We start from the raw sequence: 19,976 nt of genomic DNA on the forward strand, positions 1-19,976 counted from the left end.
TTTTATTTCATATCTCAAATATTTAACTGTGTACAAATAAATGTAATTGAAAACTGAGGAAGAGCGGGGCTTCCTGTCACAGGCATTATACATACTTACTAGGAAGTCTCAACCTGCGAGAGTTATGTTGTAAATTAGTTTATGAAATAAATGCTTTTTGATTTTTGAGTAATATATCATGGATAGAACACAATAAAATTAAACAGGACCTTAAGGTTTTTTTTTTATTAATAAGGAGGTTAATTTGTAATTTCTACTGATGTGCAAGTTGTAGAAATTATTCAAAATGGAAGTTTTGGGCATTCCTAGAAAACGTTTTCATTTTTCTTAATAATCTTTAAACCAAATAGATAAATCAGCATTTATTATATGCAACATGTGTAGGCAGAAATAATTAAACACAGTTGCGGATGGATGGTTAACTTAATATTATCTCCCGAAGTAATGCAAAAACGAACGAAATAAAACGAATTGTTACTATTGTTTTTATATTAAAATTACAAATTAGTCTATGGTCCTCTTTACGGGAAAAACATCAGAAGTGGGATACTTTGGTGATATAAATTGGCGAAGAGTTAAATATCTAATCTACTTCCTCTTCTATTTCCTCTATAATCTCCTCCATATGTTCATCCTGTGAAATCTCTTCCAGGATATACGTTTGCGTGTCTTCTTCATCTTCGAGTGTGTTTATAGTGTTTGCTCGTTTCTTCCCCGGGGCGGTGTGTGCGTCTACATCTTCGTCTCGAGCGTGTTTAGTGTATGTTGGTTTCTTCCTGTTCCTGGGGGCACGTTTGGGCCACGGTTCGCCGTTGTGCATGGTGCGCACGTGCATACGCATCGCGAACGCCGTCGTGAACACGCGCCCGCAAATGTCGCAGTTCTTGCGAATGCCCAAGTGCACCTGGATAAGAAAGATATTAATTACATTACTACACAGTATACAATAAATACATTAAATTAATAAATATTATAGGACATTCTTACACAGAATTATTTTTAAAATCGGGACTTAATCGCGTATGACTACATATTAAACTGACCTCCAACGTTTCAGGTCAACGTTTAGGTTACACCTCGGACACCTGCTGATGAAATATATGAAAGAGGCGCGTTCCTAGCACAGTCTAAGCTCGTGTAGGTGAACGCGTACCATGCTTGTAGGAGTGAAATATGACATGTCGACTGTTCGCGTTTTTGACAGGCGGTAACTGTGAGGTAACCGAGAGGGGGTGGGCGGCACTTTCAGCGGGGAGCGGGAGTGGTCATACTGTACGATAGTACTCTTTATTATACTGTGGTTTAGGTCAGGTCTTCTCTAAGACCACGGGGACAACGCCGTCCCTGAAACGTTGGAGGTCAGTTTAATATGTCGCGGGTTCGAATCCGGCTCGTACCAACGAGTTATTCGGAACTTATGTGCGATATGTCATTTGATATTTGCCAGTCGCTTTTCGTTGAAGGAAAACATCGTGAAGAAACCGGACTAATTCCAATAAGGCCTAGTTACTCTTCGGGTTGTAAGGTCAGATGGCAGTCGCTTTCGTAAAACTAGTGCCTAGTGGTTTAATTGTCAAAGCGGACCCCAGGCTCCTATGAGCCGTGGCAAATGCCGGGATAACGCAAGGAGGATGATGATGATGGTGTATGAATTATGATAATACTTACGCTGCGCAAGTGCCTCTGCAAGTTGCACTTGGCGGTGAACGGGACGTCGCACAGCTCGCACTTGAAGGGTTTCTCTCCCGTGTGTACTGGCATGTGGGACTGCAAGCAAACAGAAACTATTATAAAAGGATATTCGTAGGGTTGCAAAAAACGGTTTCTTTTCTGGCTTGAAAAAGTATAAAAAAGTAAGTAGTAAAAGTAAGAAAAAGATTACAAGATATCAAAAGCAATTAATACTTTTATACAGTTTTTTAGACGTTATAAAGCACATAATTAGCATAAAAGAATACCACTAATTTTTGTTTCAAGTCGAATCGCTTCGGGCAGTGCTCGCAGGCGAAAGGTGTCTCTCCCGTGTGCTTCCTCAGGTGTAAGCGGAGAAGACTGAAATTCTACGCAAAAAAAAAACAGTAATTGATGTGATGTGTATTAAATAAATATTATAGGACATTCTTAAACAGATTAACCGAGCTCCACGCTAAGCTCAAGAAAGCTTGTGTTGTGGGTACTCAGACAACGATATATATTTCATTCCCAATATTTCAAATAACATAAAGTCTGATCAAAAATATATAACTACGCGCCATCTTGCGGAATTTCATTAGAACTATTTTCTTCATACTATACCAAAGAGGATCTAGTATTATAGAGTTGCTGTCCAAGTAAAATGTGTAATCACAGTGCATAGACTGCCATCTCTTGACGCAGGCTTGAAACTTTTGAACCTCCGTTTTGACAATTTGGCCCATATTCTTAGCTTGATATGTTTTAAAATGTCAAGTATTAATATTAGCGCCATCTAGCTGAGCGTACCCCAAAGGTGTAATGCCATCTAGGCCATCGTACCTTTTTCTGTATGGTACTGAGGTACGTTTTTTTCTTAGACTATCTGTCTATACGGAGTTATACATGTCTTTGTAATAAACTGAACTGTCACCGTATACACAAGATAACAGCGCCCTCTTGACGATAGCCATATATTTTGACGACCGGTCTGGCCTAGCGCGTACCCTGCCTGCTACGCCGCGGTCCTGGGTTCGAATCCCGGTAAGGGCATTTCTGTGTGATGAGCACAGATATTTGTTCCTGAGTCATGGATGTTTTCTATGTATATAAGTATTTTTATATTACATATATATATCGTTGTTTGAGTACCCACAACACAAGCTTTCTTGAGCTTACCATGGGAAGCAGTCAGTGTAAAAATGTCCTATAATATTTATTTATTTATATATTTCTGGTCAGGATTTAGTTCTCGAGATATTAATATTGAGACAGACCGACAAATTTTGGTATTGAACCCTGGTAAAACAAAAGACTTAATACAAAATTATCAGGAAGACGATTCTTAAAGATACAATGAGTTTTCTAACACTGAGTCCAGTATTTTTTTATTTCAAATTAAATTCTTACCCCTTATTCATAAACTGTCACTAAAGTTATCAAGCCGATAAAGTACGTTTGTTCCTTTCCAACGCATTGGTGTGATAGAAAGGGACAAACGAACTTTCTCGGCTTGATAACTTTAGTGAACGTTTATGGGTTGGGTTTTAACGGATTAAAAACAGGCAGCAGTGTTTGCAGGTGTGTGGTTAAACACATGTACCTGAGAAAACTGTTTATAACTCACCGCGAACACTTTCCCGCAATGCTCGCAGCATGCCGTATATGTTTTGTCTTTCTTTGGGTACCGGTACCGATACCGCTGCCGGAAGGGCGGCTCGAGGCCGAGCGCCCTCGCGCGGAGGTTGGCCTCCTTTCTCCTTTCGTTTAGTAGGTCGCCTTGGCCGAGATGCTTGCGCGCGATGTGCACGTCATATGAATCCGCATTCAGGAATGTTTTATTGCACTAAAAAGGAAGTAAACTTTTAAAAAAATTAGTATATTGAGACAAAAACGCCTAAATTGTCTATAACAATGCTTAAGTCAAAACTGCGGTCCTCTCTCCTCGATAACAAGCCAAGGTCAACAGATGTGCTAGCTATTAACGTAAACACAACAGCCGAGAACACCACACGCATGTTATCGAGGAGTGAGTACCTACCTTATCATTATTTAATTTTCCCCTCACTAGCTCGGAAACACGTGTTTTGTCCTTTAATACCAGCAGGTAAAAACGCATTTTATCCACTAGTGGGTAAAGTAATTTGACCTTGAATAAAGTCACGTAGGCCACGTCTTTGCCTTTGGCTAGTCTGTGGTCAAGAGTAAGCCCATTTATAATAAAATAAAATAATTAACTGCTTTAAAATTGATGAAAGTAGGTGAATCTAGTAATAATGATGATTTACCACCTGTGAACTACTGGAAGCAGTGATAAACGCATTTTTTGCGTTGTAGTTTCCTCGCTATAGTGAGGGGAAAAGTTTTGTGTTACACTCGGGTGCAAATGTATTTTACTTCTCGTGTGTTAAAAAACTCGCAAGTTCAGGATTCTATTCTCGAACCACTCGCTTCGCTCGTGGTTCAACTATAGAATCCTTTCACATGCTCGTTTTTCAATTACACACTCGACGTTAAAATACAACTTTGCCCCCTTGTATAACAAATAACTATTATTTAGCCTACGCGTAAGTACCTATAGCATGTATGGTAATTATGTAAATATGTAGGTTAAGATATATAATTTAAGATTGTTTAAAAAATGAGCGCATCTTGCCATTAAACGTTTTTTTAATGTAAAAAATTAGTTTACATTGTTAAAAAAAAAAGTCATGTTATAAGTTTTATACCAAATAAATATGTTTATAACCGCCGACGCAAAAACGACGGGGTAATAGGCTACTTGACCCTTTTTTAAAGTCTATTTTATATTATTTATTACTGTCTAATTAAACGAAAAAAATAGTACCATATTTATTACGACTTAAAAACCTGAAAAAAAATATTTAAAGTTTACTTTTACGTGATCAGGCAAAAACAACATCAGCCATATTAATCTATAGAATATCTATGACATGACGTCAGTATATTTAGAAAAAATATTTGACACTGTCACAGCTGAGCAACGACTAAGAATTTTAATACAATAGAGGTTGCTTCTATGGAGATCATTTACTTTATATCTTTGTTTTTAACTTAAATAGAATTTATATTCAATCATAACTACTGTCAATGTTTTTCTTCTAATTATGTGGTGGTTTATTTCGTGCACTGCATTTTTTTTTTAAGTACAGGAATCTAGCCTATTGCCTGGATAACGCACGCAAGGAGGGTGACTCACCTCTTGGCAGCTCGGATGCTCGGCGTCCACGTGTTCCTTCAACGCGTCCGCAGTCTCGAAGTTGTCCCCACACTGCACGCACGGGCTGAGCAGAGAGTGGTCCTCTGCACCAGTTTCTTGATGCTTCTTTAACGCGTCTTCGCTGATGAAGGTTACTGAGCAGATCTTGCATTCACGATACTTTTTGCGCAACTGTAAACAAAATAAGTCCATACTAATATTATAAATGGGAAAGTGTGTGTATCTGTTTGTTTGTCCGTCTGTCACGGCAAAACGGAGCGACGAATTGACGTGATTTCTTAAGTGGAGATAGTTGAAGGGATGGAGAGTGACATAGGGCACTTTTTGTCTCTTTCTAACGCGAGGAAATGCTAGTATAAAATAAATAAATAAATATTATAGGACATTCTTACACAGCTTGACTAAGTCCCACAGTAGCTCAAGAAGGCTTGTGTTGTGACTCAGACTACGATATCCATACTAATATTATAAATGGGAAAGTGTGTTATTTGTTTGTCCGTCTTTCACGACAAAACGGAGCGATGAATTAAAGTGATTTCTTAAATGGAGATAGTTGAAGGGATGGAGAGTGACATAGGCTACTTTTTGTCTCTTTCTAACGCGAGGAAAAGCTAGTATAAAATAAATAAATAAATATTATAGGACATTCTTACACAGCTTGACTGAGTCCCACAGTAGCTCAAGAAGGCTTGTGTTGTGGGTACTCAGACTACGATATCCATACTAATATTATAAATGGGAAAGTGTGTTGTTTGTTTGTCCGTCTTTCACGGCAAAACGGAGCGATGAATAAAGTGATTTCTTAAGTGGAGATAGTTGAAGGGATGGAGAGTGACATAGGCTACTTTTTGTCTCTTTCTAACACAAGCGAAGCCGCGGGCAAAAGCTAGTATATAATAAATCAATCATACTGTCTTAGTCATAAATGGCAGGACTCCTTAACTCAAAAAATCTTTATTAGTTAAGATTAGTCGTTAAGAAAAAACATGTAATTTGTAATTATTTATATAAATAAACAGTTAAAATTTTTATAATACTAGTATTTGCCCGCGTCTTTGCTCGCGATAGAAAGAGACAAAAAGTAGCCTATGTCACTCTCCATCCCTTCAACTATCTCCACTTAAAAAATCACGTCAATTTGTAGCGTCGTTTTGCTGTGAAAGACGGACAAACAAAGAGACACACACTTTCCCATACATAGAAAACATCCATGACTATAAGGACACGCGATTTTTGGCTAATTCAGGTTTTTAAAGCGTTAATGAAAAGCGCCATTAGTAGTTGATAAGATATTATTATCTATTAACACTAGAATAAGTCTTTCAATATAATTTAAGGTACTAACTTTAATAACCTAACCACAAAATTAAAATTTTGAAAAACCCCCGACCGCGAGCTAGTGGACCGATTTTCATGAAACATGGCTAAGAACACTCCCGACTAACACAGCTTTCAAATAAAAAAAACTAAATCGAAATCGGTTCATCCGTTCGGGAGCTACGATGCCACAGACAGACACACACACAGACAGACAAACAGACAGACAGACAGACACGTCAAACTTATAACACCCCGTCGTTTTTGCGTCGGAGGTTAAAAATGAGTGCTTCATTTCGCCGTTAAACGTAAGTTTGGCGAAAAAATTAGAAATTGTATGTAATCTTTGTTTTCAATAAATTAGAAAAAAATGTAAGGTACTCACCACACCGTGCTCGTAAGCCTTGTGGGCGTTCAATCCCTGCTTGTTGATAAAGGTCTCGCCACACATCTCGCAAGCGATGTGCATCGTCTTGTGCCGCAGCCGCACGTGTCCGAGGTATGTCGAGAATTTTCTGGCGGATAAATAAATAAATATTAACATAGAGGAATTAGTAAGGGAAGAGTTGTGATTACATACATCAGTATCATTAAGTGTGTTCTACACGCAACTATGGGAACAAATCAAATTATTTCTAACAAATATTTTGATTTGTGATTTGTGTTTTGGATTGCTAAAGACGCCGATTCGAATCCGGCCTTCACCACTGGTGGTGCTCGTCATTTTTTCTTTAATATATGACATCTTATTTCGATTTTTAATTTATATATAGTAGTGTGACTACTTAAAAATACAAATCAAAATATTTGTTAAAAATAATTTGATTTGTTCCCATAGTTGCGTACAGATGGCAGCACCAGCTATATCGTAAACCTGTAAAGGTTTCGTAAAGGAAGTGCAAGCACCTACTGCATGCCCTCAGAGTTGGTCAAAGTAGCCTAGTCTTACAATGAAGACATATGCAGAAGAGAAATTTTGACGGCTTCCGCTATGGCGAGGTGGCCTAGGGGTTCATGGCGTTAGCCCGGATTGCTAAAGACGCCGGTTCGAATCCGGTCTTCACTACTGGTGGTGCTCGTCATTTTTTTCTTTAAATCAGAAAACCTTAACTGCGAGAAAAAACATCACGTTATTTACTTTTGTTCTAATTGTCCACTTGAGTTATGTTAACATGGTAATGAACTGCGCTCTCAATACCGATCGGTGACTGACCGCACGCGCGACACCGTATATGGCAGGGTCGCCATGTAAGGTGAGGGTTCGGAGTAGAGTGGAAACGACTGTTTAGATTAAATGATGATTTAATACTACTCTCATACATGAGTAATTGGTCCTTATATATAACTTATCAGCTACGTACATAACTATACATAGTATACACTACAATAGTTATGACATCTTATTTCGATTTTTAGTGTGTTCTATTTATAATTATTCTTTTTATAGTTTTTATTTTTCTTGTAGCGTTTTTTTTCTCTTTGCTTTCACTTTCTTAACTGTTTGACCACGTTCTTGTATGTGTTTTGTATTTCTTCTGTCTGTTACCCTCCGTGAATCTTTCTCACTTGATGGTCTCATCGGAAGATCAGCGCTGGAAGTCACCAGCAACACGCTGAGGTGAGCCCATCTCGTGGCACTTCATTCCTTTCTGTCTTGTTGTTATTATGCGTATTTTGTCTTGCCTGTGTTCACGAATAAACCCACAACACAAGCCTTCTTGAGCTTACCAAATATATGAAAGAGGCGCGTTCCTAGCACACAGTCTAAGCTCGTGTAGGTGAACGCTTACTATGCTTGTATGAGTGAAATATGACAGGTCGACTGTTCGCGTTTTTGACAGGCGGTAACTGTGAGATAATCGAGAGGGGGTGGGCGGCACTTTCAGCGGGGAGCGGGAGTGGTCATACTGTACGATAGTACTCGTTATTATACTGTGGCCTTAGCATCTATTTCAGACGATTTATGATGCAATGTCCGAGAGACATCGCTTTTGATGACTAAAGAGACCTATGCGAGAGCGACATATTTTGCCACATAGCTGACAAGGGAAGCTTGCAACCGATTGCGACGTTTCGCTATGGTGTCTTCTTTCCCTTTTGTCAGTAAGTGCCGCAAACCAGGTCTCATCGACGAACTTGCGACCACCTCCAACGCACTATCCAATACTAATAATGTACAATTAAATACATATTTAATTAATTGATAATCTACATATTATTAAATTAAAACGGGACTTAATCGCGTAGAAGATGTTGATACAAATCCCAGCCAGTCTACCCGTGACCACGGACGTAATGTAACGTCCGAAACGTCGGGTTAACCCTTAAATGCATGGCCTGTGGCTCAATATGCAGCTATCCAAAATCATATTTATAGCTTAATTATTATTTAGTATTTATTTTTATTTAATAAATAATTAAATAATATAATGATTTACTATTTATTATTTACGGATAAAAATGAAATGGCGGAAAAGTGTGAAAAAACAGGTTGATGGCGATTTTTAGTATGTGATTTAGGCAGATTTTTTCGGAGTTAGTAAGGTGGATGTACTAGTGCTCGACGCGGTACTAGTACTCGTCACCCATGGTTTAAATAGCGATTAATAAGATAAGATTACCGTTACATTCATCGCAATTAGATTTATTAGATGAGAAATGTTTGTAGCCTTCACATTTCATACGCCATATTATAAAATATAGAAACTTTTTTCAATTAATGAATAATATATGTGATGACATTGTCATGAGCAATCAATCTCTCAATTTTGTTAGCGATTTGGTTAAGCTTTGCTCGTATTTGCTGACTTATTTAAAATACTTTCACGGTAAGTTGTGAACATATTCTATAATTGTGTTGGTGCTAGAATGTGCGGGAAGATATTTAAGTAATTAAATATCGATTTCGTTCATTGTTACTGTGATAAACAAGCGTGTCATTTATTAGGACTGAAAACCGTCGCAAGTCTAAAACTCGACACGGCTGGCATTTATTGGGACTGTTACGTTATTTTCCAAGTCCCAATGTTTGTCGAGCCGTTTTTTCAGGATATCACGATTAAAGTAGCCAAAACGAATCGTTTACAGTTTCATATTATCAGCATATTTTTCTGTAAGTCACATTACTGAAAAAAACAAATTACATGCACATAGACAGTTTTTTGTATATCTTTTACGGTTTTATTGATATGTTTTCTCGTTAAATGTAGTGAAATCTGTATAATTTCTTTGGGTAGTGCTTGACATGTCATTTTTCACAAAACATTTTCCTGGATCTGTTCTTCGTGATGCTTCCAGATACAGAGGTGGATTTAAACGACGAAGAAGTGGAGCCGGCAAAGTATTGCAGAACCTGTGGAATACAATTTTTATTTTGGGGGAATCCCTATTTTAGTTCATTACATAATTTATTTTGCTCAAAATGCGGAGCCGACTTATTCTATTTTATTACATAAATGTAACACGTAAAAAGTAAATGTTATCAACAGAATACGTTTTTTTTATTAAATTATTTAATTTTGTAGTAAATTTTAACCCAAAATCTTGTTTTTTACTGTTTTTCCTGAATCATACTTAGATGTCATCTATTAGGACTGCCAGCAAAAGCACCTGTCAGTTATTCGGACAAGCGTATTGACTTACGTTTTATTTAATTTTGAGATTTTTTTATATTATCACTGTATGAAACTAATTGCATTTAATAAAGTTAAAGGTCACATCTCCCAAAAAAGATGGATATGTTTTGTATAGATGGGTAAATTATCGTAATATCACGAAACACATAAATATTTTCCCTTAACCTGTCGAGCAGTGGTACATCCACCTTAATTAGTTTATGTTTAAACATTTTATCATAGAGGTTTCACAAATAGTGTACCTTTCTAACAGTAGTAAAAGTTTACAAATAAAACTTACATACATACATACATACAATCACGCCTGTATCCCATAAAGGGGTAGGCAGAGCACATGAAACTACTAAAGCTTCAGTGCCACTCTTGGCAAATAAGGGGTTGAAAGAAAACGAAACTGTGACATTGCAGTGACAGGTTGCCAGCCTCTCGCCTACGCCACAATTTAACCCATATCCCATAGTCGCCTTCTACAACACCCACGGGAAGAAAGGGGGTGGTGAAATTCTTAACCCGTCACCACACAGGCACAAATAAAACTTACCAATAATTATTTATTTATATAAATAATTTTTGGCCTATTTAACTTCTAACACTGATTTAGTATTCAAATCGGTATTAAATATTTTTTTTTTATTATTTTCCCCAGAGTCAGAAAGCCGTTGTCTATCACATATATTAATATCTCGTTAAAAGAAAAATTCATGCATTTAAGGGTTAAATAGTTATAAACGTAAGTTTTACGCGATTAAGTCCCGTTTTATTTTAATAATATGAGTGAAGATCGTGTTAGTTTAAATCAATATATTGATGATCTACAGTCATTACCTGAACTCTTTACTGCAGTACTGACACGTATACACCTTGCCCTCGTGATACAAGCGGTGCAGACCCGCCTGGGACCTGAAGACATATTTATTTATTAGTAAAAAAAAAACATACAGATGAATTGAAAACCTTCCTTCCTTGAGAGATTTGAGGCGGCGGTTAAAACATGTTTACATGACATTACAGTAAAACCAATGCGTCACGAAACTTAGATAACGATTTTTAAGAACTGTCAAAACGATTTGCTAATATGGAATTACTATGAAATACCGAGGAGTGACGTCACGGTCAATTCATTTACTTTATATCTTTCTCTTTGACTTATTAAATATAAATTATGTTTAAACATAACTACTGTTCATATAGTTCATCTAGTTATTTCATGCACTACTAAGACGTAACTTCGTATAGACAGATAAAGTCTAAGAAAAAAAAAACGTACCTCAGAACCATACAGAAAAAGGTACGGTGGCCTAGATGGCGTTACATCTTAGGGGGACGCTCAGCTAGATGGCGCTAATATTAATATTTGACATTTTAACACATCAAGCTAAGAATATAGGGCCAAATTGTCAAAACTGAGGTTCAAAAGTTTTAAGCCTGTGTCGAGAGATGGCTGTCTATACACTGTGATTACACATATTACTTTGACAGTTACTCTCTATAATACTCGATCCTCTTTGGTGCACTACATAAAGGTATCCGTGCCGATTGGGTAACCCAATGATAGGGTAACCATAACGTTACGACTATGATGGGGTCACAGTATAGAAGTGATTAATCGAAACGAAGGGGTTTTCCGATCCCCGCTACACATTCTGTTCGCAGCACAACATACCTGGTCCGGGACGCGAACCCGCACTCGCGGCACACGTACTTGACGCGGTGCGCGTCAACGTGCATCCACATCTTGCTTTTGCGGTCGAAGGGGATCGTGCACACAGGGCATTTGTGCGCTCCGGGCTGAAAATCACATTCTTTATTTTTATTTATTATTTATTTAATCTTTATTTTTAAAATCGGGACTTAATCGCGTATGACTACATATTAAACTGACCTCCTACGTTTCAGGGACGGCGTTGTCCCCGTGGTCTCGGAGAAGACTGGCTTGAAATGACATCAACACCTTCTGACAGCCGCGCGAGTTTTTCGAACTACCCGCACTTGGTTTTGATTATCAACTTGAACTGTTTGCGCACTAGGGATGTTACTCTGTCGATATACAACACTGACGATACTCGATTTAACAACTGTCGATATTATTTTCCGCTTACACTTATTAAAAATAATTAGTCCCGATTTTAAAAATAATTATGTGTAATAATCGTGAAAGTTTAAACCAGTGTTTTATTTAATCTTTATTGTACACAAAGAAAGAAAAACTTATAGTACAAAAGGCGGACTTAATGCCAAACAGCATTCTCTACCAGCCAACCTTTAGGCAAAGCAGAGATATTGTGGGCGGTGATATTACTAAAACTTTAGATAGTTACCTACATAAGAAGTTACATAATAGATATACATAAACCTAAATATATATTTCCAAAAATACATACCACTACTTTTACTATAAAATCATGCTCAGTCAATCTGTGTAATACATTATACACAGATTGACTGAGGCCCACGGTAAGCTCAAGAAGGCTTATGTTGCAGGTACTCAGATAACGATAAATACACCGTGTTTTTTTTTTATTCCGTTAAATTCGACACGTAGCTAGGTTCATTATCAGAAACCACCCTGTATATCACTTTTAGTTAAATTCACAAAAAAAAAAACATTTTCATACATAATAAATGAATTTATTAGTGTGAGAGACCCTTAAGAATAACTTTCAAGTTACTGGCAAGTGATTGACGGCACATGTCAAAACAAATAACATTAGGAATTGGTAAAGGTTATCATTGTCACACACGTGTTCAGTAACTATATTTCTTTTTTGAATAACTCGATAACCGTAAGAGTTAAGACGCTAGTTTCTTAGAGAAATTAATTGTATTTGATCTAAAGATCCTTCCCTTAAAGTTAACGGAATTCAATAAAAACAGGTTGTAGAATCAGGCTCAGTCAATCTGTGTAATACATTATTATTACACAAATTGATTGAGCCCCACGGTAAGCTCAAGAAGGCTTGTGTTGCAGGTACTCAGACAACGATAAATATAATATACAAATACATACATAGAAAACATCCATGACCCAGGAGCAAATAGCTGTGCTCATCACACAAATAAATGCCCTTACCGGGATTCGAACCCGGGGCTTAGCAGGCAGGGTCACTACGCGCTAGGCCAGACCGGTCGTCGAACATATAGATAGATAGATAGATAAATAAAATACTCTTTATTGGCACATCTCAGCAAAAGATACAGTGGAGACAAAACAAATATATATAATTGTTGTAAATAAACCAGTACCACCCCCAATAGTCTACTTGCCTCCTAGTCAAATCAGCTTCTTTTTAAGAACTGTCAAAACTAATTTGAGCGACTTGCTAATACGGAATTTATATGAAATCAAATTGAGTGGCGTCACGGTCAACTCAGTTACTTTATATATTTCTACCTGACTTATTAAATAGAAATTGGATTTAAAAATAACTTCTGTCCATGTTTTACTTATAATTATATGATGCTTTATTTCGTGCGTGGTAGAAAATATTTTATTTTAACTACTGTCAAGTTCCCTATTGTTGAGTATAATAAGGGGTGACGACAACATAAAATAACCTAACCACAAAATTAAAATTTTGAAAAAAACCCCGACCGCGACATAGTGGACCGATTTTCATGAAACATGGCTAAGAACACTCCCGACTAACTCAGCTTTCAAACAAAAAAAGCTAAATCGAAATCGGTTCATCCGTTCGGCAGCTATGATGCCACAGACAGACACACAAAGACAGACAAACAGACAGACAGACAGAAAGACGGACGGACAGACAGACAGACACGTTCAACTTATAACACCCCTTCGTTTTTGCGTCGGGGGTTAAAAATGGCATTCTGTTTAGTCCGTCAGTTAGATCGTCCAAAAATACTGAACACATATTTTTCGCTTTTTCTAATTAATGAAAAAATACAAAGACATAGAGCATCAAAGTTTCGGAGTGGGGGCTTGTGACGTCACATGTAAGTAAAAATTGTACCTAGGCGTGACGTCACGCGAAACTTCAACGCACTGTATATACCGTCGTAATTTTTCGTTTACGAGGAAAAAGAAAAAAATACGTTCTAATTAACACAAGTCAAATTATATTCTATTGAAAATATTTCAACTTGTGCTATCTTAAAGTAGTCACACCACTATATATATAAATTAAAACCGAAATAAATTACACATATGAAAGAAAAAGTGACCAAGGCCTCCAGTGCCTGAGGCTGGAATCGAACCAGCGTACCCTGCAATCGCGGCAGATGCCTATTTACGCTCGGCCACCCAGGTCACAGCTGCTGAGGTCGAAATTATCTCTCATATGAGTAATCTATACTCGTAGCGCCCTCTGGCCATCCCTGGTTTTAAAACAATACGTGTCTAAAATTCTTTGATAATCTAACTGACGGACTAATTAGTTTTTTTTGTCGTCTCGCCTATTATAATTTATTTATTTATTTAATCAAAAAGTAACACAGCATTACAGTTTACACCAAGGCACTGTGAAACTACAAAAATACAAAACAAGACTTACAAAAAAAAATATAAAAGACATACAAAAAATAAACAAATTAAACATTAGATTTGGGCGACGACGTAACAGCCGCACACGCGTACGTGCGCCGCGCAGCGTGGCTCCGTCAATATCTTACCCTGTCATGTTTGAGCATGTGGCGCTTGTAGGCCTTCTCCAATGTGAAGTACCTCCCGCAGGGGTCGCACGGGTACTGCGCCTGGCGGTACTCGGCGGTGTCTCGGCGCTCCGCTATCTCCGCCAGCTGCTCCTCCTGCCGTAGGGTTGCAAATGTTGCAATTAGAAAAAAAAAACAAATGTTTCTTTTTTTAGAATTGTGAAAAAAACCGAGCACCATTGTTTATTATTCAGATGAACAAATAATTCGACAATAACGGTTTTTAGTTAGTTGTAACGTGTTTCAATAACAATAACGTACATTTTAATTCAATTAACATTCAGTATACAAACGTTTATTTGGGAGTGCCCGATGCGGCGTGCAGCGTGGAGAGGCGGTGGTGTTGCCAATAGTAAATAGTGATAACTAAAGATGTCGTAAATGTTACTTTTATACGACCAGAAATTAAAGTTATTTGATTAAATTCGTTTTATAGCTAACATTAAGTCTAACAAATCGTATAAAAGTATTAATTGCTTTGCAAATTTTGAGATTTCGTACTTTAGAAAAAAAACATACTCCAGAAAACAAAACTGTTTTTTTTTTCAAGCCAGAAAAAGTTTTTTTGCAACCCTATCCTATCGTTTACCAACATCATCATCCTCCTTGCGAATCCCGGCATTTGCCACCGCTTTGAACCGCTTTGACAACTAAAGCTAGGAACATACTACGCGGACGTCCGTCGTCGCGCGCCCGCGGACGGGGATCTGGACAATGAATATCCACTTAACCGTGCAAACTATCGGTCGACGGTCGTGGACGTGGCCTTGAGCGCATAGACGTCCGATCGAAATCTGGCTCGCTGGATGTTTTGATCTGTGCACACTGATCGGTCGCGGACGCGGTCGCTCGACGACGGACATCCGCGTAGTATGTTCCTAGCTTAATGCGTTCAGGCTGTGTTAAGGCTGGGTTGCACGTTTTTGCGTCCATGGAACACAAATGATCTCGCCGGAAGATCAGCGCTGACCCTGTGGTTAGCATTACGCTGAGGCGGTACCATTTCGTGGCAAACTTTTTTTTTTTAATACTACGTCGGTGGCAAACAAGCATACGGCCCGCCTGATGTAAAGCGGTCACCGTAACCTATGGACGCCTGCAACTCAAACAGTGTCACATGCGCGTTGCCACCCCATTAGAAACTATTTCATTGATATGTGTTTTTTTTTCTTTGTTTTTTAATTATTATTTTTTCGTTAACTTTTGAATATGCTTGTATTGTTTTATATGTGTTATATCTTGTTTATCACGAATAGATGATTTGTATTGTATTGTATTGTAATCCCAAGATTCGGCGTAGGCACTAGTTTGACGAAAGCGACCGCCATCTGTCCTTCCAACCCGAAGGGTAACTAGACCTTATTGGAATTAGTCCGGTTTCCTCACGATGTTTTCCTTCACCGAAAAGGGACTGGCAAATATCAAATGACATAAGTTCCGAAAAACTCATTGGTACGGATCGGGATTCGAACCCGCGACCTCCGGATCTAACGTCGCACGCTCTTACCGCTAGGCCACCAGCCGCTAGGATAGGCGCTGTGTAAGAATATCTTAGAACAATTAATAATAATATTAGTTACTATAGTATACTTACATGTGTTAATATTTTCACATCCACATTAAAGGTTCTCCTAAGTTCCTCCTCATCCACTGTCGGCAAAAAATCGTTTTCTGCAGACCTCAACCTGTAAGGCTTTTTTCTTCTCTCATTGCAAACTTCTTTCTGCTCTTCGATCCCCATAGATGTATCTACACCGAGCGTTGTATCATCAATCTTATCCGGAACATTTTCTACGACGGCTTCACTAAATGCTGTATCTTCAAAGTCATCTTCAAGATATTCAACATTGTAGAGTTCAGTTTTCATTATTTCTTCTTTAACAACATTAATTTTGATCTCATTTTCATTGGAGCTCTGTATTTCCATGAGCAAGTTTTTCTTTTCGTTGTTCATTGCTATAGGTTTCAAAACGAGCGGTAAGCTTGATTTTCCATCAATACTGTCAACTTCTATATCAGTCCGAGTCAGGTCAACCAGTTGGTTAGCGAAGCGGTCCATGGCGCGAACAGAATCTATAGTCAACTGGATAAAAAGTTCATTACAAAAAGGAAAAAAAAAATAAGTTTCAGCCTTCAAATGCAGCAGGAACTAATTGGTCTGCATCCCGGATACACTCAACTCAATTCTTCGATTATTTTTATTTCTTTTATTCTTAAGTTAGATAATTTATAAGCTGTGGTCCAGGGTTCGCATCCAGGTAGGCATTTTCAGAATTTGGATCCCCCCCCCCCCCCCCCAATAAGCGTAAGTTTAACAAAAATTAACCACCTGTCAGTTTTGTGATGACAATTAAGAATAAAATACATACAATACATACAATCACGCCTGTATGCCATAAAGGGGTAGGCAGAACACATGAAACTACTAAAGCTTCAGTGCCACTTTTGGCAAATAAGGGGTTGAAAGAAAAGGAAACTGTGACATTGCAGTGACAGGTTGCCAGCCTCTCGCCTAGGCCACAATTTAACCCATATCACATAGTAAGAATAAAATATGTCTAAAAATTTGCTTTTTCACATTCTGAATGTGGATTATCGCTTAATTAACACTAAAACAATATATTTATTGACATTTCATGCTTAATTATCGTCAAAAATGCGTCGTAAATTTTTGTTAACAACTTATGCTAATACAATACAATACAATAGTTTATTGATAACGCCAAGTTACATGTCAGTTGATGTCAGGTATAAACATTTGATTATAATTGTTTAAAAATACATTGGACATTACATTAATGAAGTATTTGATTCACATACACAGTAATAATTGAATAGAAATTATACAGTAGGTAGTTCGTAAAACTCATTTACGGAATAAAAACTATGACAGAGAAGCCACTTCCGTAATCTAGCTTTGAAGACCACCGTAGAAGTTGCACTATTTGTTATTTGGTTAGGTAGTCTGTTATATATTGACGCGCCCGAGATGTATACCGACCTTTCCGATTTTCGTAGTTTATGAGCGGGGGTGACTAGTTGATGAGCGAGTTTGTTGCTACGCATTGCGCGGGATATGTTCACACCCCGGCGTCTAAACGTTTCGCAGTTTTTATGTGTAAAGAGAGCTATTTGGAAGATGTATTCGCAGGCAAGTGGTAAGATGTTCAACTCTCGGAATAACTCTCTGCACGAAGTGTCCCCAGGCACGCCCGCGATGGCCCGAATCGCCTTTTTCTGCATCCTGAAGACGCGATCGGCGTCAGCAGCCCGCGCCCAGTGCTCAACGCCGTAGGTGATGAGGCTATGGATGGTCGCGAAGTAACATGACAACACGACGCTGCGAGAAGCGGTGCCTGCAAGACGACCCAGTGCGAAACATGCACGACCAAGCCTAGAGCACATGCCGTCTATATGATGGTCCCATGTGAGACCGCTATCAATCTGGAAACCTAGTAGTTTCGCCGATTGTACCATTTGTAACGCAGTTTGTTCAGCATTGACTGAGTACGACGGTGGTGCCGTGCCGTTGAGCTTAATTGGGGGGGGTCCCAAATTCTGAAAATGTCCGTAAGGGCATGTATTTGTGTAGTGAGCACATATACAAATATTTGTACCTGAGTCATGGATGCTTTCTACGGATATACATATTTATATATTATAAATATCTAAATATCATCCCAGTACCCACAACACACCCATCTCGAGCTTACCCTAGGACTCAGTAAATCTGTGTAAAAACGCCTATAGTATTTATATACATACCTTGCCCTTCAGTGGTAGGATTAACTCATTGGCCCGAACACACTTGCTCCTGAACGCAGCACAGCGCTGCAGGAATGCAGTGCACAACACGCACAAGTGCAGCGGAAGCTTGTCTTTCTCAACCACCTAAAGAAACATTACAAATATCAATTGTCAATTTTGAAATCTAAAATAATATTAATGGGAAAGTGTGTGGGTCTGTTTTTCTGTCTTTCATAGCGAAACGCAGCAAAGAGTTGACGTGACTTTTTAAGTGGAGATAGCTGAAAGGATGGACAGTGACATTGGCTTTTCGTGCGTGATGACAACACTCGCTGGTCGTTCGCACCAGCTTACATCCGATATTACAAATACAAAATACAAAAATTCTTTATTTCAGTAAATAGGGGATACATAATAATATTAGGGATGGAGTCGCCCATTAAGCATAACTATGCTTGTGTCGGGAGATACTGCTCTTCCTTAGGTAGGTACAGTGTTACAGAAATAATAACTAACACTATTCTAAATTATAACTAGTATGTACATACATACACATACATATAATCACGCCTGTATCCCATAAAGGGGTAGGCAGAGCACATGAACTACTAAGTTTCAGCAGGGGCGGCTCACTCCGCGATTCTATCGCCGCGCTACAAGTACATCCTGACGGCCGCGAGTTCGCGGCCTACTCAGGGGTAGCGCGCGTTCTCACGGAATGCACGTTCGCACTTTCTATTGTTACTTTATGTCGCGAGGTTTTTGCAAGCGATTTCCGCGTGTGAAATGCTAATAATATTTAGTTAAATAGACATATTGAATAAAATAAATACCATAGGACATTCTTAGTATTCTTACACAGATCTACTACTGATTAAGTTCCACGGAAAAGTTCAATAAGGCTTGTGATGTTAAAACTTGAACAAAAATATATAAATACTGTATATATACCTAGAAAGTACCCAAGACTTGAATATAAAGTATAACATTTTATGTGAGTATTAATTCGTTTGAATCCATTGGTAACCCTATCACGGGACGCCGCGCACGTGCGGCTCGTTTCTTTGTAAGAATTTTGTAGGTATTTAAAAGGCGGCATTTCGTGAATATCAAAGCAGTGGGCCTTCTGTACTTGTACTATTATATATTCTGTGGTTTCAGTGCCACTCTTGGCAATAAGGGGTTGACTAGTATGTAATTCTACTTTTATCCGATAATTATCACGAAGCGTAATTATTTTGATAATTTCGAAGCCTGAACAAGTCTATACTCACAACGATCCCTGTGACACGGAAGAACTCTCCAACAAGCTTGCGCTCAAGCATGTTGACAAGCTTCCCATCCGTCGCGAGACACGCTCGGCAACAAGGCACTATGCTTATAGGCTTAGGTACACGTAACCCGCCACGTTTCTTTGCAGAACTCATCTTTGGCTGATTAAATACGTGAAGCGCGTGCAACGACAATAAAAGCAGTATTCACTTTTTTATAATATTTCGTTAAAAACCACAATCAAACAAAACCATATTCACGGGTCCATATATGAGACAAAATGTGACAAACGGACAAACTGACATTGACGTTACTGAAATGTCAGTTTTTTTTTTTTTTTTTTTTAATTTATTTAGAGCATTGGCAACACGGCCATCAGCTCAAACCAAAGACTTTTTATAGGGGACAACTCAATCACATTT

The 19,976-nt window shown here is 38.2% G+C and overlaps 1 protein-coding gene across 2 annotated transcripts; it reads right to left on the bottom strand.

The window, feature by feature from the left end:
- Window positions 1–474: 474 nt before the first annotated feature.
- LOC125239099 (zinc finger protein 225-like) lies at window positions 475–19,821 on the bottom strand. 2 transcript variants are annotated; one of them, XM_048146584.1, is made up of 12 exons: window positions 19,557–19,821; window positions 18,301–18,426; window positions 16,130–16,618; window positions 14,497–14,631; window positions 11,528–11,652; window positions 10,690–10,764; window positions 6,615–6,744; window positions 4,892–5,083; window positions 3,299–3,517; window positions 1,959–2,060; window positions 1,669–1,767; window positions 475–904 (listed from the first exon to the last, which is right to left on the bottom strand). In XM_048146584.1, the coding sequence occupies exons 1-12, from the start codon at window positions 19,707–19,709 to the stop codon at window positions 584–586; spliced, it is 2,166 nt and encodes a 721-aa protein (XP_048002541.1). In that variant the 5' UTR covers window positions 19,710–19,821; the 3' UTR covers window positions 475–583. The 2 variants fall into 2 exon arrangements, with proteins under 2 accessions (XP_048002541.1, XP_048002542.1); XM_048146585.1 differs by lacking the exon at window positions 10,690–10,764.
- Between the last annotated feature and the right edge of the window lie 155 nt (window positions 19,822–19,976).

This window comes from Leguminivora glycinivorella, chromosome 25 (genome assembly GCF_023078275.1).
Source record: "Leguminivora glycinivorella isolate SPB_JAAS2020 chromosome 25, LegGlyc_1.1, whole genome shotgun sequence".
Taxonomy (NCBI): domain Eukaryota; kingdom Metazoa; phylum Arthropoda; class Insecta; order Lepidoptera; family Tortricidae; genus Leguminivora; species Leguminivora glycinivorella.